At 37.0% G+C, this 22,563-nt stretch overlaps 1 protein-coding gene and 1 non-coding gene across 2 annotated transcripts; one reads left to right on the plus strand and one right to left on the minus strand.

The window, feature by feature from the left end:
- Positions 1–10,323: 10,323 nt before the first annotated feature.
- Positions 10,324–11,656, minus strand: LOC129768060 (elongator complex protein 4). The gene is made up of 3 exons (XM_055769442.1): positions 11,425–11,656; positions 11,253–11,368; positions 10,324–11,193 (listed from the first exon to the last, which is right to left on the minus strand). Exons 1-3 carry the CDS (start codon positions 11,573–11,575, stop codon positions 10,354–10,356), a joined length of 1,107 nt encoding a protein of 368 aa, XP_055625417.1. The 5' UTR covers positions 11,576–11,656; the 3' UTR covers positions 10,324–10,353.
- Positions 11,657–11,985: 329 nt separating this feature from the next.
- LOC129772420 (U6 spliceosomal RNA) lies at positions 11,986–12,092 on the plus strand. Its single transcript, XR_008742617.1, has one exon. It is a non-coding gene; the product is annotated as a U6 spliceosomal RNA (small nuclear RNA).
- The last annotated feature ends 10,471 nt before the right edge of the window (positions 12,093–22,563 follow it).

The following is a 22,563-nucleotide window of genomic DNA, read 5'->3' on the forward strand; positions in this document are numbered from 1 at the left end:
CTATAATATAGTCCTTGGCAGTGTTTTGTTTGGTTAAGTCGTTCGTGAGTTATAGTGTCGCAAATATGGAGCAAAATAAAGAGAAAATCCGACATATTTTACAGTACTACTATGACAAAGGCAAAAATGCATCTCAAGCTGCCAATAAAATTTGTGCAGTTTATGGACCCGATACAGTTTCCATTTCCACCGCACAATGATGGTTTCAACGTTTTCGTTCAGGTGTAGAGGTCGTTGAAGATGCGCCACGCTCCGGAAGGCCTGTCGTCGAAAATTGCGACAAAATCGCTGAATTAGCCGAGAAAGACCGGCATAGTAGCAGCCGTAGCATCGGCCAAGAGCTGGGGATAAGTCATCAAACCGTTATTAACCATTTGAAGAAGCTTGGATTCACAAAGAAGCTCGATGTATGGGTGCCACACACGTTGACGCAAAAAAACATCTTTTACCGTATCGACGCATGTGAATCGCTGCTGAATCGCAAAAAAATCGACCCGTTTCTGAAGCGGATGGTGACTGGCGATGAAAAGTGGGTCACTTACGACAACGTGAAGCGCAAATAGTCGTGGTCGAAGCCCGCTGAAGCGGCTTAGACGGTGGCCAAGTCCTCATTAACGGTCAGGAAGGTTCTGCTGTGTGTTTGGTGGGATTGTCAAGGAATAATCTATTATGAGCTGCTTCCCTATGGCCAAACGCTCAATTCGGACCTGTACTGCCAACAACTGGACTGCTTGAAGGTAGCACTCATGAAGAAGAGGCCATCTTTGATAAACAGAGGTCGTATTGTCTTCCATCAGGACAACGCCAGGCCACACACTTCTTTGGTGACGCGCCAGAAGCTCCGGGAGCTCGGATGGGAGGTTCTTTTGCATCCGCCGTATAGTCCGGACCTTGCACCAAGTGACTACCACCTGTTTTTGTCCATGGCGAACGAGCTAGGTAGTCAGAAGTTAGCCACAAAAGAGGCCTGTGAAAATTGGCTATCCGAGTTTTTTGCCAATAAGGAAGCGAGCTTCTATAACAGGGGTATTATGAAGTTGGCATCTCGTTGGGAACAAGTCATCGAACAAAACGGCGCAAATTTGACTTAAAACAGATGATTGTAACTAATTTTATGAACAAATGAAAATTCAAAAAAAATACCGCAGGACTTTTTTGACATCCTAATATATGGGAGGTAAAATGAAAATAAAAACACTAAACATGTAGGAAAAAAGGAAAGATTTCGAATGTTTATAACTCGAACATTTCTTAATAGATCAGAAGAAAGTTTGCATCGATTGATAAGAAATATTTCTACGCATCATCACAATGAATGAAATATAATTTTTCATGAGATAAACGATTGAATAATTGTGAAATGTCAAGTGTTATCTAAACGCTCTAACTACCACATTTTGATTGGCCCGATTTACGGTTTCTCCAACACAGACTTCAAAACCAAGCAGCCTGGGGAAAATCAGCATTGCAAGTACATGTTAGTCAGGGACAGTGGCATTTTTACTGAAATGATACACACGCGCGCAAGTGTCATGCCTAAACTGAAAATAAAGTCATCACTCACCGAAGAGAAACCATGCACCTTTCCCTTTCACCGGCGAATAAACAGTCAGTGTGCGTTAGTTGGGAGAAATCTTGGTGCGAGTGAGTCACACTCTCTTACTCTTGGGAGCTCGAATGTGCGAAAACCTGTGTCCAGCACTGAAGCGCTCCGATCTGCACTCTGCCACACTGAGCAGTACACTGAAGAGTTCAATCTCATTCGACATAAAATCCACACATTTTTTTACCACGGTTCACTTTTCTCAGCAAACCATAGCGCTAAGATAATTGAAAGCCACTCCAGTGAATTTATCCGCTGCACTGTAGAGAGTTTGTGCGTTCTATCGCGACTGAGTGGTGAGTGAAAAAAATCGAGGAGGTTGTATCCGAGACACGACAGCTCAGGACGTAGGATTCCTTTTTTTTCTTCTAAATTTGTTGGTTTATCATTTCGGATATTATTTGCAAATACGTCGAAATTTCATAAATAACTCTTCAGTAAAAAGTTCCGCGGACCCTGAAAAGGTTTAATGGCTTGTGTGGTTTTGTAGAATCATTTCGAGAAGCAACGATTCTTTCTTGCCTTTGCGCGAACAATACACTAATTGGTCGTTGGTCGCAATTTGTTTCTTCATATGAATGCACGCATTGCACTGGGTATTTGACATCTTCCGTGCATCGCCATTCAACAAGCATCAAACACGCGTCTAACAGATGCACACAGTTGCAGCGATGAAAATGAAACCTCGAAACACACTTCATGTGAAATATTCGCTAGCGTTCACAGATCGAGGGGAAACATAAAACACAAACCGAGCTGAATAAGCGACCTTTTTTGTTTCGGGCACAGAAAGATTCTGAAAATTTTCCTCAGAGGAGATGCAATATATATACGCTAGCGACAGCTAACTTACTATGCAAGGGTGGAGTTTACTTCGCAAATATTCTCTTTGCGCTATCTCTCTTCGTTGTTTCTATTCTAGCGGCTGCATAAGTTGCTCGTTATTGACAGCTCTGTTCGGGAGAGCACACAAACGGACAGAACAAATGTATGGGGAAATGGGAATGCTTCTAATTTTCATCAATTTAAGCCATATACAGACTATGGGATTGTAATGTATAGTATATCTTAGAAAATTTCCGATTCGATTGGTATGCAAATCGTTAAAATCCGTTCGCAACAAAAATAGTTATTAACGTTAACTTTGTTTCATAAAAGCTTGACCTGTTTTCTGATTTGGCACCCTTAATGTAAGACGTAGTCCTACGACAAAAAAAAAACAGGAAGTGGGTTATATCTATGGTATAACCGCAAGGGTGACGTAGGACTATCGTTGATTTAGAGATCATTTGTATGAAGTTGAATCTGAATTCATTCTGAATGAATGAATATTTGGAGAACTTCGAAAACGAGAGCGTTACGTTGGTGGCACAAGGTTTTATGCATCCAATATTGGATACGGAAATATCCTACTGATGGGGAAGAATAATCTTCAGAAGCTATCCTGTTGATTGCGATTGATTGAAAAATCACAAAACCTAATGTATTTGGTCACAGTGTTACATGGATAGAAAACATTAAAATAAACTCTTTCATATGAATGTAATTTTAAATTCCCAGATAATCTGCCAGAGGAACTGGCAGATTATTTTCAGTAACGATTAGATATTTCCACATTTTCCTCGATACTGGAAGCCCACCACTTGATAATAGCACTTGATTGAAACATATTTGGTCACAGTGTTACATGGATAGAAAACATTCAAATAAACTCTTTCACATGAATGTATTTTTAAATTCCTAGAGGAACTGGCAGATTATTTTCCGGATCTTTCTCGATCCAAACGGAAAGAATTCCGTGCGTGTATGTGTGTGTGTGTAGCGGCTGCTTCGAGATCTTCCCGGGGAACCGTTTGTAGCATCACTCTCCTCCTGATGGATTCCCTTCTGGCCTAAGGTGCACAAACAGGCTCTTGGTGACACCGTTCATCCGCGCTTTCATGATAAATGAAGAGCTTCACCACAACAGCGACAACATGCTCCAATCGCTGTTCAATTAGAACTGAGTGGATTTCCGAGCGGCGCTCGCTTATATACCGATTGGTGATTTCAATAGCCTATTTTGAAAGCAAATTTAAGACTATTGAAACAAGTTTTTGGATCAGAAAGTAACAAGTATAGAACGCGTAGACATTTTATCTTTCGAATGAAGTGTTTATCATACCATTTCGTTCAGTTGTTTAGGAGCTATTAACACTCAAAATCTCGGTCTCCGGCGTAACGCTTTCGTTTTCGAAACTTTGATTTTACACCCCGGTATAGAAATGAAAGACGTAGTCCTACGTCAAAACTTGTCTTTCGTCATCATGCGCTCGCACATATCTAGAACTATGGTGATTATATACCAAAAAGGAGCGCTCTCGTTGAGGATGACGGAGAAGGTGGGTGAATTTAAGTCGTGTTTGGTCGCGCTACATTTCGCTACACAGATGATATGGATATCGGGACGACCGCGTTGAACAAGTACGGCTCGGGACGATCGCATGTCAAAATGATAATGATAAGAGTGCGGATAATTTTTTGACGAACCCGCTCCCTCACTATCTTGATAGCTGCTGGCGTCCTCGCCGAACGCGGCCGCCCGGATCTCGCACGGTCCTTGGCCGAGCCGGTTAGCCTATATATGAGGTTAAAGCTGACACCAATACCAATACACAGAATGCACCAACACAATGATGAAAAGTTGTATTCGAACTTATTGAACCCCCTGTACATTTTTCCCATCAATGAGGTGTAGCAACGTTCTCCACTACCTCATTGTTGAGGTTCCGCTGATAATAAACCAAAATTCCAACTATGGCTGATTTCCTCATTCCATGCTTATTTTCATCTTCAGCAGATGAAAAAGACATTTGGCATCAACATTTTTTTTAAAGCCCCGATTTGCTTTACTCTTCCCTTAGGCGGTTTTTCGATTTTCAGAAAACGTAAGTTTTGACTTCTGGGACAATAATAAATGAAGTCCGATTGAGCAGATATTTTGCATAGGTTAGTTTTTCGAAGGAAGCAACATTTTTTATCAAGTTCCCTTTGAAAATCCTAGTGGCCATTTCCATTGGCACTCTAATATACAGATTCTGTATCTGAAATTTGGGGAAAAATCTGTAAAATACAGGATATTCTGTTTATGTGGCAACCCAGAGAATGACTAATATCTTAGTAGACAATATTATTGGTCTAAATTTTAAAAACTCAACAAAACGATGAGTACAAAAACGTGAACAAGTTCGTGCCAGATAATGTGTTTGAGCGTACGAGTCCTTCAAGGATGTTTAACATTTCTCTGTATTTTAAACATATACACGATTTAACACAAGGTAAGTCATCGTTGAATTCATGTCCAGACATGCTCCTGATATTTTACCGTATAACAAGCTTGCCCATGGGTTGCAAGTTCATATGCGTTCTGAAATACGCTGGAGCTTGAATGATCATGTACTAAACTTCTAATTTAATTTAAGAGATTACAAGGTATTCACATACCTAAATGAAATGAACTAGAATTGAAAAAGAATGCTTAGTCATCTATGTGCATGGCGTAACAATTTTTTTTAAATTATCTTAGGAAACTTGAGATGGTTCGCGAAGAGGGAAAAATGTTGTTTAATTTATTATAGACCAACAGATTTTCTCTCCAACTGGACGAGTCTAAATAACCCAGCAATGAAGCCCTGTTGTTAGGGTATGTTCGATATATTAATGATGAAAATATGTGCCGTGAAATGATTTTTGCTACATATCAGCAATTCCAAATGAAATAGTTCTAAAAATGCAGATTTTAAAAACTTGTATTTTCGATTCCAATGAAAGTGTGTATTCCGTTTGGGTTGGAGGAAATATGAGTTTTTCACAGCAATTGGGAATTTTTTTACTCAAGCGTAACTTTTGAAAAGGGCGTATCGATTTTAGTAAGAGAAATCTTTGATAATTTATATCTCAAAAACTATGAGTCGTACCGAAATAGTGGCTTAGAAAGTACAGAAAGAAAGTTATTATCAATCTGCTTCTAAATGTAGCCATTCTAGAAATATTTTAAAAAAATATTTCTAATTTATTGTCTTTTTTATAGTAAATAATCCCTTTTAATATGTTTATCGTGTTATACCGTCATGTTCATGAAATTTTATGAATTTGCTTATAATTTCCAACAACTTTTCCAAATACATCTGTAACGCCCGAGCGGTCTGGGGCACTTTTCTTTTTTGTTCTATCGAGAGAAACAACTGTTCTTCTCGATGTTCAACTATCAACTCATTTATTTTTTCTCTCTAATCCTCGATCCCTCTGTGAGGATGTACAGAACTCCAAAAACGTTAGAACTAACTTACTGGCTACCTGCTATGTGTAGGGAATTTTCAACTTGCACAGTATGGAAAATTCCATCGTTCCTGTTGGAAAATCCTCGGTTGGATTCTCCCCTATCTTCAGTAGGAATCTTTCTTATTGTAAATACTTATTCATATTGAAATTATCTGAGATGTTCTATTCGTGGGAGAGGGTCACTGCACATCATCATGGTTCATTTTTTGACTTAAGCGTAACTTTTGAAAAGGACATATCGATTTGAGTAAGAGAAATCTTTGATAATTTATATCTCAAAAAATATGAGTCGTACCGAAATAGTGTGTTAGAAAGAGTTATAGAGTATTGTTGGCTTAATTTGAAAAAAATATACACAAAGAAGAAAAACCAGTACTCTTTTTTTTATTTACAAAATAAAATTTTAATTTGCGATATCAAAAAATATGTATTTTTTTTTCAATTTTTTCATATAAAACAGAAGTCATGTAGAAAATTTAAAAAATGGGCCCAAGATGGTAAAACTATTTTTGACAAACTTTGTGGAACATCGAATTTTTAGGAATTTTCGAAACTTCGAGTTTTTGTATGTTAGCAGTCATTTTTAATCACAAATTATGAATCCTGATGTTATTTAAAACAAAAAAGATTATAATCAATCTTCTTCTAAATGTAGCCATTCTCGAGATATTTAAAAAAAATATTTGTAATTTATTGTCTTTTTAATAGTAAATAGGCCCTTTAAATATGTTCGTCGTGTTATACCATCATGTTCATGAGATTTTATGAATTCGCTTATAATTTCCAACAACTTTTCCAAATACATCGTTATGGTAAATACATATGTTTAGGAGTTACGTTACGAAACATTCGAAGACATGTGGGTTAATACAAAACGTAGCGAAACTAAAAAATCTCTTTTATCTTAATACAAACTTCAATCAATCAAAAAAATTGTTGGAAATTATAAGAAAATTCATAAAATTTCATGAACATGACGGTATAATACGACAAACATATTAAAAGAGATTATTTACTATAAAAAAGATTATAAATTAGAAATATTTTTTTAAATATTTCGAGAACGGCTACATTCTAAATGTAGGAGATTGATAATAACCATTTTTGTTTTAAATCACATCAGAATTCATAATTTGTGACTAAAAATGATTGTTAACATACAAAAATTTGAAGTTTCGAAAATTCCTAAAAATTAGATGTTCCACAAAGTTCGTCAAAAATAGTTTTACCATCTTGGGCCCATTTTTAAATTTTCTACATGACTTTTATTTTGTATGAAAAAAATGAAAAAAATATAAAAAAATACATATTTTTTGATATCGCAAATTAAAATTTAATTTTGTAAATAAAAAAAAAGAGTAATAATTTTTCTTCTCAGTGTATATTTTTTTCAAATTAAGCCAACAATACTCTATAACTCTTTCTAAGACACTATTTCGGTACGACTCATATTTTTTGAGATATAAATTATCAATGATTTCTCTTACTCAAATCGATACGACCTTTTCAAAAATTACGCTTGAGTCAAAAAATGAACCATGATGATGTATTTGGAAATGTTGTTGGAAATTATAAGCAAATTCATAAAATTTCATGAACATGACGGTACAACACGACAAACATATTAAAAGGGATTATTTACTATAAAAAAGTCAATAAATTAGAAATATTTTTTAAATATTTCGAGAACGGCTACATTTAGAAGGAGATTGATAATAACCATTTTTGTTTTAAATCACATCAGAATTCATAATTTGTGACTAAAAATGATTGTTAACATATAAAAATTCGAAGTTTCGAAAATTCCTAAAAATTAGATGTTCCACAAAGTTCGTCAAAAATAGTTTTACCATCTTGGGCCCATTTTTTAAATTTTCTGCATGACTTTTATTTTGTATGAAAAAACTAAAAAAAAATTAAAAATATGTATTTTGGATATTGCAAATTGAATTTTTATTTTGTAAATAAAAAAAAGTAATAATTTTTTTTTCTCACTGTACATTTTTTTCATATTCAACCATCTACTCTATAACTCTTTCTAAGACACTATTTCGGTACGACTCATATTTTTTGAGATATAAATTATCAAAGATTTCTCTTACTCAAATCGATACGCCCTTTTCAAAAGTTACGCTTGTATCAAAAAATTCTCAATTGCTGTGAAAAACTCATATTTCCTCCAACCCAAACGGAATACAGGGAAACTTCGATATAACGTACCCTCGTTATAACGTACCCTCGATATAACGTCACTCGATATAACGTACATTTTACCTCGATATAACGTACACATATCCAAAGTGTAAAGGAAAAAAAAATCAATATTTTTTCCCTGATAGAACAATGAATTATCTGTATTGTGATGCTAAAACAAGTTTTGTACGTTCAATCAATCCCGAAATACAGCTGGTTTTGTGATTCCGGATTCTAAATGAATCAAGCTTTAATCAACAGTACGAAAGGAAGCATCATGAGAAAGACTGGCTTCATCTTCTGATTGAAGTTATTCATTAACTTTAATAAAACAGCAACACAATAATGTATTACAGACTACGTTTGTGAGTACTTTATTATGCTTCGATATAACGCACAATTCGATACAACGTACAATTTTGAAAGTGAAATGTACGTTATATCGAAGTTTACCTGTACACACTTTCATTCGAATCAAAAATACTCATGTTTTGTCATTTGTCGATTTCGTTTGGAATTACTCATATATGAAGATTGATACCAGAGGAGAATAGTCTGTTTTTTTTACCGAAAAAGCTATTCCATGGAAGAATATTGAGACTGATGGTGCACCATCAATGGTTGGCCGTCATCGTGGTTTTACAGCTCACTCAAAGTCTCAACTGCGTAAGGTAGTGGCCATTCACTGCGTGATTCACAGACAGCATTTAGAAGCAAAAAATTTAGATGCCGTAGATCGCATCAGTTTTTACTATATGTTATGAGTGCTATCAAAAACCGAAGCAATTCTTTGAACACTCAATTAGAAAACTGACGAAATCTTTACTCGGTTACTTCTACATGCTGGAGTTCGCTGACCACCAAGAGTCCCCTGCATAACAAGGTTTTCAGCTTTTTTGAATTTGGGTTTCAGCTGCAGGGTGACGATTTCAATTTGATTGAAACAATATCAATAATATCGGCCCCTTCTGACAAAACTTTATAAACAAAATTTAAGCAGAAGTAAATATTCACATTTCCGCATTCGACAAAATCATCACAAAAGCTTCAAGACCATGTTATATTATCATATGTCACTCACTCATGTCATTACACAAGGATTTTACCAAAACGTTTTTAGATCTTCAAAATTTTCAAATTCCTTAATGGATAATTAATCAGTATTATATCACATCCATGAAATGAGCCAAGGTGATAATGCAAGAAAAGTTGATTATCATCAGCACAGATGAGCCAGGAGTTCAACCAAGGTTGTCACAGTATCTTGCGATGTGAGACCAAAATGCTTAGAAATATCTTCTCGTTTTTCCATAATCATACTTTGTCGAAAAATGCTTATTTATGGTTACAAACCACGCGAAACCGATGGAATCATTTGAAAATGGTTCGAACGTCGAGATTTAAGCCTTTAACTAACCGTATTTTGATATTTTGGTAGTTGTGGATAGATTCGGTTTGCGATTTGAATGTTTTTACAGTTGGTGAGTAATTTGTATTAATAATTATTTATTACACTTGATATTTACTAAATTGTATTTATTTATTTCGTTGATTATGATGAGAACATAATTTTTGTCTGTATTATAGTGACTTTCAACACTTTTGGCTGGTTTGTCACATTACTTTTATTTTTTTAGAAGAATGTCGGGAGTGCGAATTGAACTCGTGACCTTTTGCGTGAGAGGTGCGGATGTTACCACTACGCCAGATCAAGTCAAGTTTATTCATTTAACCAACTGCAATACTTCCAAATTGATAATTATTCAGTAAAAAAAAATTTAGATGTGATTTTCAAAGGAAGTTGGCTATGGGGGTCTAAGGTATGACTTAATTCTGGAAAAGGGGTCTCATGCCCAAAACAGTTCGAGAACCCCTGGTTGAATATGTGTGTAATGTGTTTCTAAAACACATTCGCTCTTCAAACAATTCTCTTCAAAAGAAAAATCCACTGTCGGTCCTCACAACAAAGGGAAAGTTCAGTATCAGTCCCCAGGAATGGACGCGCGGTTCAACATGTTAAGGTTGCCATTGAACATATATTTGTATATTACGACATAAGGGCCTGAAACGTTACCAGAAGTCGATTTGATTTTACAAAAAAAAAAAAAAAAATCTGATGAGTAATTTCAGTTCGAACCTTTGTGTGGGTATAAGGTTGAACCACCATTATAATTTCGGCCTTTCTTTTCAAAATATCCCCGCTCGTATTTCCAACCGACACCGTTTTTATTTCCCTCTCAAAAATCCAACTTACTTTCCACCCCTCCCCCGGAACAACTCATCGTCTGAACCAACTTCGCCCCGCCGCACTCATCCTGATCGTCACCCAGCTCCGGTGGCAAATGCAGCTTTTCGATGACGAATTTACGCCGCCTCAGCTTGAAGGCCAGATCGCGCGTCTCCGGCACGTAGGCCGCAAGTGAGTTCAGTGCGGAAATCTTCACCAGATCCAGCAGTCCGTGGTACTCTTTGAAGGCGGGGTTTGTTTCCTTGTCCGATCCGGCGAACGATTCCAGTGCGATGCAGAAATCAACCTGATCGATGAGCCGATCGTACAATCGATTGTCGCCCAGATGGCGGAATAGATGGGTCGGAATGGTCACCAGACAGCAGGCGAGAGAATTTCGCACGATCGATTTCAGCACTGAGAGAAACTTGATGACGTCCCGAGAAAAGCCCTGATCGTACCAAAGCGGTGATCCAAGTGAATTGATACAAATTCGTAGCAACGTTTTCTCCTTCACCTCAGTGCAGGCGGGATTGTATTTGGCCTCGCGAGACTTACTGTGTATTGCGTTTAAGAGTGATTCGTAGTTTGGATTGGCGAATCCCAGCCGAAACGCTTCCGATGAGCCTTCCGAACCGTGCCAGTAGGAAATATCGTGTTTAGCTAACTCAGATTCGTCTACCTGTTTGGAAAGGTCGAAAAAGTGACCAATTGGAGCACTCGTTTTCTGTTCCAAATCGACAACGGAAAGATTGTTATAGCGGAACGCTATCCGCATTTCTTCGGGTGTATCATCTTTTGGCTTTTTCTGCGCTTCGGCATCCTCAACAGGAGTTGGAAGTTTCTTCATCTGAGAATTAGAAAATTTATTGTTTTTCAAATGATACGTTTCAATAATTTGTCGCTTACTAATTGAGCCGGATCTTCTTCCCAGCTTGAAACGAAAATTGAGTGCCCATTAACGAGCCCTTCGGATAGGAAATATTTAGTTAACACTCGTGAATAGTTTGCGTATTTATCTTCCTCTGTAAAACAAATAACAACTGTTATTCCCGCATCATTTCATCAAAATCAAACTTACCGATAGCAATAATTGATCCAATTGGGAAACCGCCTCCAAAAATATGGTCCAGAGACGGATTCCCAGAGGAAAGCAGCGGTTGTCCGCCATGCAGTGAAGCCCTTGTTCCTTTTATCGAGGCCGTGCCTCGGCGCTTCACGAAGCTGGACATTTCGCCTTTAAATTCTACTACAAAATAATCTCTATCACCTGAACGAATGAAATATTAGCACGGGTGGAAACTTAAGTTCAAAACAATAACAAATCGGTATGGAGGTGACAGTTCTCAATATTTGTGTTCTCAGCTCGGCCTTTGGACATTAGCATGGACACAAACCGCGCATGGATATTAGTTCTGCAAAGTGTCACCAAAGGATCAAGAAGTTTCTAATAGGAAATTTTCAGAAGTTTCGACAATGGATTCTTATTTGAGAATGTCCTTCCACTAACTAGTGAAAATCCTGTCCATATTGGATATTTAAATCCTTGGAAATGAATGTTTTCGTGGACGAGAGCTATCCATCGATAGAACTGAAGTAGCACTCATTCGCTATATAAACATCATTCCTAGCCAGCTTACTTGTCCTAGCTTCGGCTGGACATATACTAAAATTGGAACGATACAGAGAAGATTAGCATGGCCCCTGCGCAAGGATGACACGCAAAATCGTGAAGCGTTCCACATTTTTTAAATTATATAAGTTCTCTTAGAAGAAGATGGAAACTACAATCAGTGGGGGGTGGTAGTTGTTGTTAAATCAGGAAACATATCTCGTTTCTATGAAAAATAGTTTTAGCGTAAATTTTTGCTCTTTTTGCTGCGAGTGGGGAGCAGGGTTACCATATGTACAGAATAATCTGTATTTATACAGATTTTTCAGACTTTTTGAAACTAAAGTGGACCTTACACGGTCAACTTTATTGACAATATGATGACATTTGAGAGCATAATGACAGCTGAACATTTCATATAGATGCATGATGTTGATGTTTTACCTCACGGACTTCCAGACTGAGTTGCCAGATATGCAAGCGCACATTTAATTTTGACGTAGGACTACGTCTAACCGGAAGATATAGGGTGTGAAATGGAAATCTAGGCACTGAACAAGTAGGAAAAAATGCAAGATTTGGAACGCTTATAACTCGAGCATTTCTCAATAGATCGCAAAGGTTTTTGCATCAATTGATAGGAAATATATCTACGCATCTATCATAACGAATATCATTTCATTTTTCATGGGATAAATTATTGAATAATTGTGAAATATCAAGCATTGTTAAAATGCCCTATGTGCCCATTTTTGATTGGTCCATTTTGTGCTCCTCAAATCGTACCGACCACAACGGGCAACCAGAGCAGCAGCGAAATAGAATGAAGCACGATTGGAAAGGAAAAAGAAAAAAGACGGGTGGGTAATGTCGGGGACATAACCGGAGTGACGTAGGACTATACAAAGGGGACAGCTTTTGCTAAATATATATTTCATATTATTGTTTTATTTTCTTCTCCTACGTGAATACCTATCCTATCTACCTGAAAAATGGATTAGTTTACTGTTTACTCTTTATGAACATGTTGGGGGTTCTGAAAAGAACCTTTGGTGTTGTGTTTTTGCGTTTTTTTTTACAAACTCGATTCTTGATTTTTTTCTGAAGGCTTTGTACTTATTAAATGTTCAACGCCGGGCATCTTTCGGCGTATGCACAAATAATGGCTGTGATAGGAAATGCATAGGTGGTCATCAGCTCTTTCACTATTGAGCACATTGCCGTACCTTAAACTGTGGTTTCGGAGACGAATGAATTGTAAGATTTGTCCGCAAACAAAGTGAATAAAAATGAAAAAGAACTGAGGTTTTGGAGACGAACTCTACGATATGTCGAGAAATAAACGAGCTATAAGTGTTCGGAAAAACCAACAGTAAACATAGGGACGGATGACCTTCGAGTTAAAGTCCTTTAAAATAAGAACAGAGTAGCAGGACATACATAGCTCTTCATGTTGCTCCTTAGTTATTTTTGCAGATGTAACGTCAGTCAATTTTCAACATTAGTTATCAACCAAAGGAAGCAGTTCTTGCTACCGAGAAAATTCGTTAATGCCATCCTGCATACAATGTGTTGTAATTTGAAGCCATTTTTAATTCGGAAACCATGTATGGGTTTGTGAAAACTGAATGATCAATTTAAAAGAACCCAACCACCAATAAGTTCAAGAACAAGCATAAACAAAATAAATCAGTTTATATTATATGTCATATGATGTCACTTAAAATGCATTGGTATTGTGAAAAACTTTCAATAACTCTTCTTTGAAAAGTTTAATGGCCCCGAAGAGCGCCGTGTTTTACGGTGGTTGGTTTTGCCACCAAAGCAGTCTGTATAAACAAACTTTTTCCTTCTTCTACCTGCTGCCGTTTTGCGATTGCGTTTGCCACTCGCTGAAACTAGTTGTTGCCACCGAACCGAATGTGCTCTGTTCTGTAGGCGGGTTTTCTTATTGTCGTGAGCAGCTTTGCAAGCCAACTCGAGCACTCCGGCGGCCTAAATTCTATAACCGCTATTAGGTATACTAGTGCTCCGGCACCAATCCGTTGATGCGATGCCATGTTAAACGATGCCGTACAACCACACTGGTTTACGGTTGAAAGAAAATGAGATATTTTTTTGGGGTCCGCACGTTTTGTACTCTAGCGGTACACACTCACAGGATAGAGACACATCGGCAGACTCAGCCAAAGGGGCGAGTCCAACGAGACGAACGAATGAGCGTTAAAAGGCAGCGATGACAAAAAATACATTCATTACGATTCGTTCGCTCGTTGTATTCACATGCAGGCTAAAAAGGGTCCTTTTCAGGATCACAAAGTTATCTTCAATCTAAGGAGTTTATTGTTTTGTTATCACTCGATATCCCCATCTTGTTCGGCTTAACCTTTCTGTTTAACGATTGCATTTGCCACTCGCCACAGCTTTCACAGTTGGAAAATTTCTTCCCATCCAGCTTGTGACATGTTGTACAGTAAATAACATTCAATGCGACGTGCCGAAGCACCACTCAGTATCGCATTGGAGACGATTTTAACCTGTAATTGAACATTTGCGATGACAGTGGTACAGTGTCGATTTTCAATGTGGGGTCATAATTTGGACCCCGAACTCTATGTTTACAAAAATGTCCAACTAAATATGTCGCGTTACATGTCCGTCCAATTAGCTAAATGTCGAACTAATTGTAAATTACTGTTCTTTCAATCTGGAAACAATTTAAGAATTGGTGAAAATTGAACAATCAGGAAAGTCCCCAGCAAACATTAAATCGTATAATTTTGCACGTGCCAAGTCTTACAAGAAATCCGAATAAATCAGCATCGCATATAATATCAATCAAAGTATGTATCGTGTATATTTGAAATCGCATAAAATGTAGAAACTCGATTTTATATACCATTATCAAATTAAGTCGCAATTCGGTATAATAAACATCAATTTTATGATGTATATTGTCGTAAAATATATTTAATCCGCATCATATGCGTATATTACGCCGATGCAGTTTATGTGTCGTATAAGCGTACAATTTAAATCGATTCAGTAATGTAGTAAATCGTGTTGCATGCTGAAGAAAATCATGAAACAGTAATCATATTAGATCCTAATAAAGATCATATTACATCATATTGAAATGTCAATGAAATGCTGATGCACTCGAAAGTTTTAACCACTGTTGAATTAAATTTCAGATAGCCGCGCGAGATAGCTGGTGGATGATAATCCAGACGACCGGAGTTCGAACCCACATCGGAGCAGTTTCCACCAACATCAATCTGTGTCATTTTAAACATTCATATTCCACTCCCAACATAAGTCAATCAAACAATTATTATTTCTACGAACATAAATACTCATATATAAAAATGGCGATTCGAGAGGTTATAATAAACATTTCACGAAAATATTTTGCGCCATTTGTTTTTTTCTATGTCTGTAATAAATCGTATATGAGTATGGCAAAAGTCGTATTTGGTGCTTTGACAATTCATGAATATATTCATATTAGATCGCAATTCAATTCCAACATAATCGCTATTATAGCCGGTCAAAGTTTCATATTCATCCAAACAAATTCGGTAAGCATTTGCCATGTATGTATATGGCCTTCACTTTTGCATGCATATGCCAGTTAGGCGCATTATATGCCAACCAAATTTTAGGGCATATGATGTTATATATACGCTTGTTATGCGATTTAATGTTTGTTGGGTCCCTTAACTATCAATAAGCTCAGAACAACTGCCAAATTCACATACTCATCAGATTATGAAACAAATTATGAAAAAATCAATTCGATCACTTCGGCGGCCGAAACTATATAACGCCGGCTAGGTGTGGACTGGTGCACTGGTACTAACGCGCTCGGCCTAGCTACCCTTGCGGGAACTCCAGATCAACACGGTTCGAGCGGGATTTTGCCTTTCCCTTCACTTTTCCTCCTTTACCATGTCCAGACATGGCTGCTTGGGTTGGTTTGTTGATGTGTTGTGATGCGAACCGATGTGGTGTACGGTTTGGATGAGAATGATCGTTACGGCAGCGGAGCGGGGATTTTTAAGCTGACTGGCTGGCTCGAGAATTACGCATGTGTGAGACTGCGACCAATGTTTCGTTCATTTTTTTCTTTTTCCTTTCCAATCGTGCTTCATTCTATTTCGCTGCTGCTCTGGTTGCCCGTTTTGGTCGGTACGATTTGAGGAGCACAAAATGGACCAATCAAAAATGGGCACATAGTGCATTTGGACAATGCTTGATATTTCACAATTATTCAATTATTTATCTCAAGAAAAATGAAATGTTATTCGTTATGATAGATGCGTAGATATATTTCCTATCAATTGATGCAAAAACCTTTGCGATCTATTGAGAAATGCTCGAGTTATAAGCGTTCCAAATCTTGCATTTTTTCCTACTTGTTCAGTGCCTAGATTCCCATTTCACCCCCTATATCTTCCGGTTAGACGTAGTCCTACGTCAAAAATGAACGAAACATTTGTCGCAGTCTCACACATGCGTAATTCTCGAGCCAGCCAGTCAGCTTAAAAATCCTCGCTCCGCTGCCGTAACGATCATTCTCATTCAAACCGTACACCACATCGGTTCGCATCACAACACATCAACAAACCAACCCAAGCAGCCATGTCTGGACATGGTAAAGGAGGAAAAGTGAAGGGAAAGGCAAAAAAAAGGCAGTTGCAGCGAGGGGCGAGTGGCAAACGCAATCGCAAAACGGCATCAGGTAGCAGAAGAAAAAAGTTTGTTCTTTATACAAACTGCTTTGGTGGCAAATCCAGAACAAGGCGGCATCGAGGGCGTTCGAAATGATTTTTTTCAAAACCACGAGTACTAAGTTTTCTAAATTGGAACCATTCCATAAAACAAGGCGCTTTTCAGGGCCATTAAACCTTCCAAAAAAGAGTTTAGGAAATACAGTTCAATGCTTTCTAAAACATTATCCAAAATAATAATAAAACACAAATTGATTTTTCCATAATTTGTTTGCCAGGATCTGATGAGTATGTGAATTTGGCAGTTGTTCTGAGCTTATTGATAGTTGGAGACTTTCCTGATTATTCAATTTTCACCAATTCTTAAATTGTTTCCAGATTGAAAGTACAGTAATTTACAATTAGTTCGACATTTAGCTAATTGGACGGACATGTAATGCGACTTATTTAGTTGGACATTTTTGTAAACATAGAGATCCAAATTATGACCCCACATTGAAAGTCGACACTGTACCACTGTCATCGCAAATGTTCAATTACAGGTTAAAATCGCCTCCAATGCGACACTGTGTGGTGCTTCGGCACGTTGCATTAAATATAATTTACTGTACAACATGTCACAAAGCTGGATGGGAAGAAATTTTGCAACTGTGAAAGCTGTGGCGAGTGGCAACAAATCACTAAACAGGAAGGTTTAGCCGAACAAGATGGGGATATCGAGTGATAACAAAACAATAAACTCTTCAGATTGAAGATAATTTTGTGATCCCGAAAAGGACCCTTTTTAGCCTGCATGTGAATCCAACGAGCGAACAAATCGTAATGAATGTATTTTTTTTGCCATCGCTCCCTTTTAACGCTCATTCGTTCGTCTCGTTGGACTCGCCCCTCTGGCTGAGTCTGCCGATTTGTCTCTATCCTGTGAGTGTGTACCGCTAGAGTATAAAACACGCGGACCCCAAAAAAATATCTTATTTTCTTTCAAACCGTAAACCCGTGTGGTTGTACGGCATCGGCATCGTGGACGTAACAAAGGAGGACAAGTTAAGGGAAAGGCAAAGTCTCACTCGAACCGTGCAGGTCTCCAGTTCCCTGTTGGTCGCCTTCACTGATTGCTCCGCAAGGGTAACTAGGCCGAACGGATTGGTGCCGGAGCACCAGTATACCTAACAGCGATTATAGAGTTTCGGCCGTCGGAGTGCTCGAGTTGGCTTGCAAAGCTGCTCACGACAATCAGAAAACCCGCATCAAGAACAGAGCAGCTTCGGTTCGGCGCTCATCAAGGCAACAATTAGTTTCAGTGAGTGGCAAAGTGTTTCTCCGGCACGTCGCATTAAATGTAATTTACTGAACAACATGTCACAAGCTGGATGGGAATTTTCCAACTGTGAAAGCTGTGGCGAGTTGCAAACGCAATAGCTAAACAGGAAGGTTTAACCGAACAAGATGGGAATATCGAGTGATAACAAAAACACAACACCAAAGGTTCTTTTCAGAACCATCAACATATTCATAAAGAGTAAACAGTAAACTAATCCATTTTTCAGGTAGATAGGTAGGTATTCACGTAGGAGAAGAAAATAAAACAATATATTCAAAATATATATTTAACAAAAGCTGTCCCCTTTGTATAGTCCTACGTCACTCCGGTTATGTCCCCGACATTACCCACCCGTCTTTTTTTGTTAGTCTTTTTTGCGATTGCAAATAAAATTTATAAACTACTGAAATTGTAGGAATCATAAATGGAAGCTTTTGGTTTGGAAAACCGATACTTTGAATAGCAAAATAAGGTACTTTTCACGATACAAATCAAAACTTCAAAGTAAACTGACAATGTGATGGTGAGAGAGTGGATGAAACTTAACAACGTTTTAGGAATTTTTTAACGTTGAACTCGGTCATTCTTTGCGCTAGTGAGCGGGTTGTGTGTTTCTTCACACTCCGCTATAAAATTTGGAGAATGAGAAGATCTGGGAAAATCACAGATGAAAAAACATCATGTGTTAATTCAAGCTACAGTAGAATCCCGATTATCCGCGGAATAGTCGGGCAAACTCACCGCGATTAACGAATATCGCGATGACCTATTAAAGGACAAAGAAATGCAAACAGCGAGTTCGCACGAACTCGCAGTCACGAATAATCCGCAGGGCGGATCACCCGCTCACGGATAATCGGGGTTCTACTGTCATAGTCTCATTTATGGAATAAAAACATTTGCTTGCAGATAAAATAACTTGCATATATTTTCGCAAACTAAAATAATCTGGCATCTCTGAAACTGAAAGGAACAGTCTGTATTTGTGAAACGAGTATTATGATGTATTTTTGAGAAGAAAAACCGAATTCTAAAGTGTAAATTATGAATGAAAATTAACTTTTACGAATCAAATTAGTATTCTATGTGAATGCAAATCACTTTTTTTCTGCAAGTGGTGAGAAAATCCCATACAAAAATTATGTCTGAAATTGACGTTATATTATAATAATACATTTTAGTAGGAATATCTGAAAATTCAGAGGAAGTAGGTTAAGTTAAGGTTAGGACTACGCGCTTCAACTAATTAAATAATACCAAGTAAATATTTTCATTCAAATTTTATCAATTGAAAATTGCCTTTTAGCCTTCTAATCTGATAGAGAATAGTTTGGATCCCAAACTCGAATGTCGCCACTAGCCATCGCGGATATTTTCGTTGTCTCGGGTTGAGGGCGATATTGACCGTGTAAGGTGGAAAAATATTGATTGAGGTTAGATCAGATGTTGAAAGCCTAGCTGTCACGATATTGAAGACACTTATTGTCAATCCGGTTGATCGTGTAAGGTGCCCATACTAGCGAATTCGTTTTTAAAACTGAGTCAGTGCCAAACTGACTCTGTAATAAAAAAACGTTTTCAGTTTCACGAATGCGTTGGTTTGTTGGTGTGCGTTATATAGTCTGATTTGTTTATATTTACGACGGCAAATGTACAGTGTCGACGTCTGGTGGTGATATTAGTGCTTGGGAGGTAAATTGTTCTCCATCAGATCAGAAGGGCCAAGTGCAGTGTAAACATATAAAAGTTTGAATGAAAATTTTTACTTAATATTGTTTGATTACCTAACACATGTAGTTCTGACACTCACTTAACCATTTGTCGATGCATTTCCTGTTTGTTCCACAAATAATTACTATTATAATATAAAACCACCATTAGACACAGTTTTCGTTCAATATTCTGCGATATCGGAAAAAAACTTTTATTTAATCGCATAAAATAAATATTCGATACGTTAAAGTAAATTTTCATTCATAATTTTGATTTTGAAATTTATTCCACCTGAATATCCATCATTATTTTCACCTCCCAATGAAAGCACACGTAGCTTAATGCCGTCTACTCTACTCTTCAAAATCAGAATCCGAATTGGATTACGATTCCAATAATACAAAAGCAAAAGCAGCAGGTTTTCCATTTTCATAGTCTTTATTTTTAGATTTTCCAAAACAATATTCGGAACTTGACAGTTCAGTATAGTTGTATTGGTGAACCCGAGTGCCAACCCGTGAAACATCTCAGTGCGAAACTAACAGCTTTCGGGGCGAACTAGTGCGGCACTGGGGTTGAAACTGAACAAAAACGAATTCGCTATAAGAATCTCTTGATACAGATTACAGATCTTTTGGTTTTCATACAGATTTACAGATTTTTCAAAATAACGATTCAATATTAATCAAGCCTTATCTCAATAACATTTTTCCCAAACTCACCAGCTTTATTCATATAGCATTCGAATCAGTCTGAATGAGAGTCGTTTTGGCATTCATATATAGCGTGGATAACTGTTTTCTCATGTTCATGTGAAAAGATACAAAAGTCTGCGTCATCGGCTAGCTTTACAATAAATAAATAACACTGTTTATCCTTTTCCTACTAAAGTGAATGCGAATTTTTAAGTGGATACCATCAACATCGTCAAATCTATATATATATATATATATATATATATATATATATATATATATATATATATATATATATATATATATATATATATATAATATATATATATAATATATATACATATACATATATATATATATATATATATATATATATATATATATATATATATATATATATATATATATATATATAAATGGATTTCTGTCTGTCTGTCTGATTCTCATCGACTCGGAAACTACGGAAACTATACGATCTACATGAAAATTGGTATGTAGGGGTTTTTGGGGCCGGGGAAGGTTGCTCACTTGCTGTTTCTAAGGTGGTTCAACACTCCTCCCACATTTCTGAGGGTGGAGGGCTGCCATAGAAATGAAACACAAATTTCTGCATAACTCGAGAACTAATCAAGATAATGAAACCAAATTTAGCATGTGAAGGTTTTAGGGTGCAAAAAATGTTTCTATGATGGTTAGCCTCTCCATCCCCCTCTCTAAGGGTGGGCTGCCATACAAATGAAACACAAATTTCTGAATTACTCGAGAATTAATCAAGCAAACGAAACCAAATTTGGCATGTGGAGGTTTGTGTTTCTATGGTGGTTAGAACCTCCTCCCACTCTCTAAGGGTGGGCTGTCATATAAATGAAACACAAATTTCTGCACAGATCGAAAACTAATCAAGCGAATGAAGCCAAATTTGGCATGTGAAGGTTTTACGGGGCACGAAACGTTTCTATAGTGAATAAACTCCTCCCCCTCTCTAAGGGGGGCTGCCATACAAACGAAACACAAACTCCTGCATTACTGGAGAACTAATCAAACGCAATTTGGGATGTGAGGGTTTTTGGGTATGAGAAATGTTTCTATGATGGTATGACACTCAAACATGACAATTGAAAATTTTCCAAAAACTCTGATCGAAAAAGGGACACTTCGGAAAATTAAATTTCCATATGTTCTACAATTACATAGTGACAAGTACTGTTAGTCCATTTGATGTTTGCGCTAGCGAAATACTAAGAATTTTATAGTAAAAGGTAATTTCAACGGGGTCGATTAAAGGATCAATCAATGAACAGTTATGCGATTGGATTGGATTGCTCATAGTAAGAAAACGTGAATGTTTAAAGGTATTGATAACAAAAAACTTATTTTGGGCGGGATGAAGTTTGCCGGGCCAGCTAGTTTATAATAACTATGCCAACCAATGATACCAAAGCTATTTTTTAGAATGATAGAATGTTTTGAATACTTTGTAGAATATTTTTAAAAAAGGAAAAATCGAAAAAATGGAACGCGCATATGTACTGCAGTGAAAAGTGAAATCGAAAAAAACTATTACGTATTTGTTCTACAATGATAAGTTAATTGCTTCAATTGGAATTGATTCTGATGACATCGATATTCATGTTTCACCATTTTGTAAATTATAATGGATTTTCAGGTGGAAAATGAATCGCCAAATTGTGGTCTTAACGACCACATTCGGGTAAAGATTGTCTGATTCGAGCTGTCATTATTTTGTTGTATCCCTCTCTGACCGTGGATCAATTTTATGGTGAGAGAAGTTAATTTTTTTTGGAAAATTTCGAAGTAAATGGGAAAAATTTGGATAAACTTAATTACCACATTTTCTACAGTAATTAACTACTTTAAATTGCTCTCGAACTTGGTAATCTGAGAGAGCTAATTGCTTCACACCACCGTAGAAGTCGGAATTGTACTTACGTCACCGCGAATTATAGATTGATTCTTATTTTCAAATATAGAATGTTTAGACCTCAAAATTCATTCGACTCTAGCATTGAAAAATGTTATTCAAAGATTGATCAATTAATTGATCAGTTGGAATTGTGATCGTGAGTTCAAACTCAGTGCCCTCAATTTACCATCTTTGTGTTGTTATAGAATAACTACGTCTACG

Source organism: Toxorhynchites rutilus, chromosome 2 (assembly GCF_029784135.1).
Source record: "Toxorhynchites rutilus septentrionalis strain SRP chromosome 2, ASM2978413v1, whole genome shotgun sequence".
NCBI lineage: Eukaryota > Metazoa > Arthropoda > Insecta > Diptera > Culicidae > Toxorhynchites > Toxorhynchites rutilus.

Coding starts and splice junctions, on each gene's coding strand:
- LOC129768060 (XM_055769442.1), bottom strand. CDS start 11,575: ATGTCCAGCTTCGTGAAGCGCCGAGGCACGGCCTCGATAAAAGGAACA. Junction 11,369..11,424: donor TGGATCAATTATTGCTATCG/GTAAGTTTGATT, acceptor TTTGTTTTACAG/AGGAAGATAAATACGCAAAC. Junction 11,194..11,252: donor AAGAAGATCCGGCTCAATTA/GTAAGCGACAAA, acceptor TCTAATTCTCAG/ATGAAGAAACTTCCAACTCC.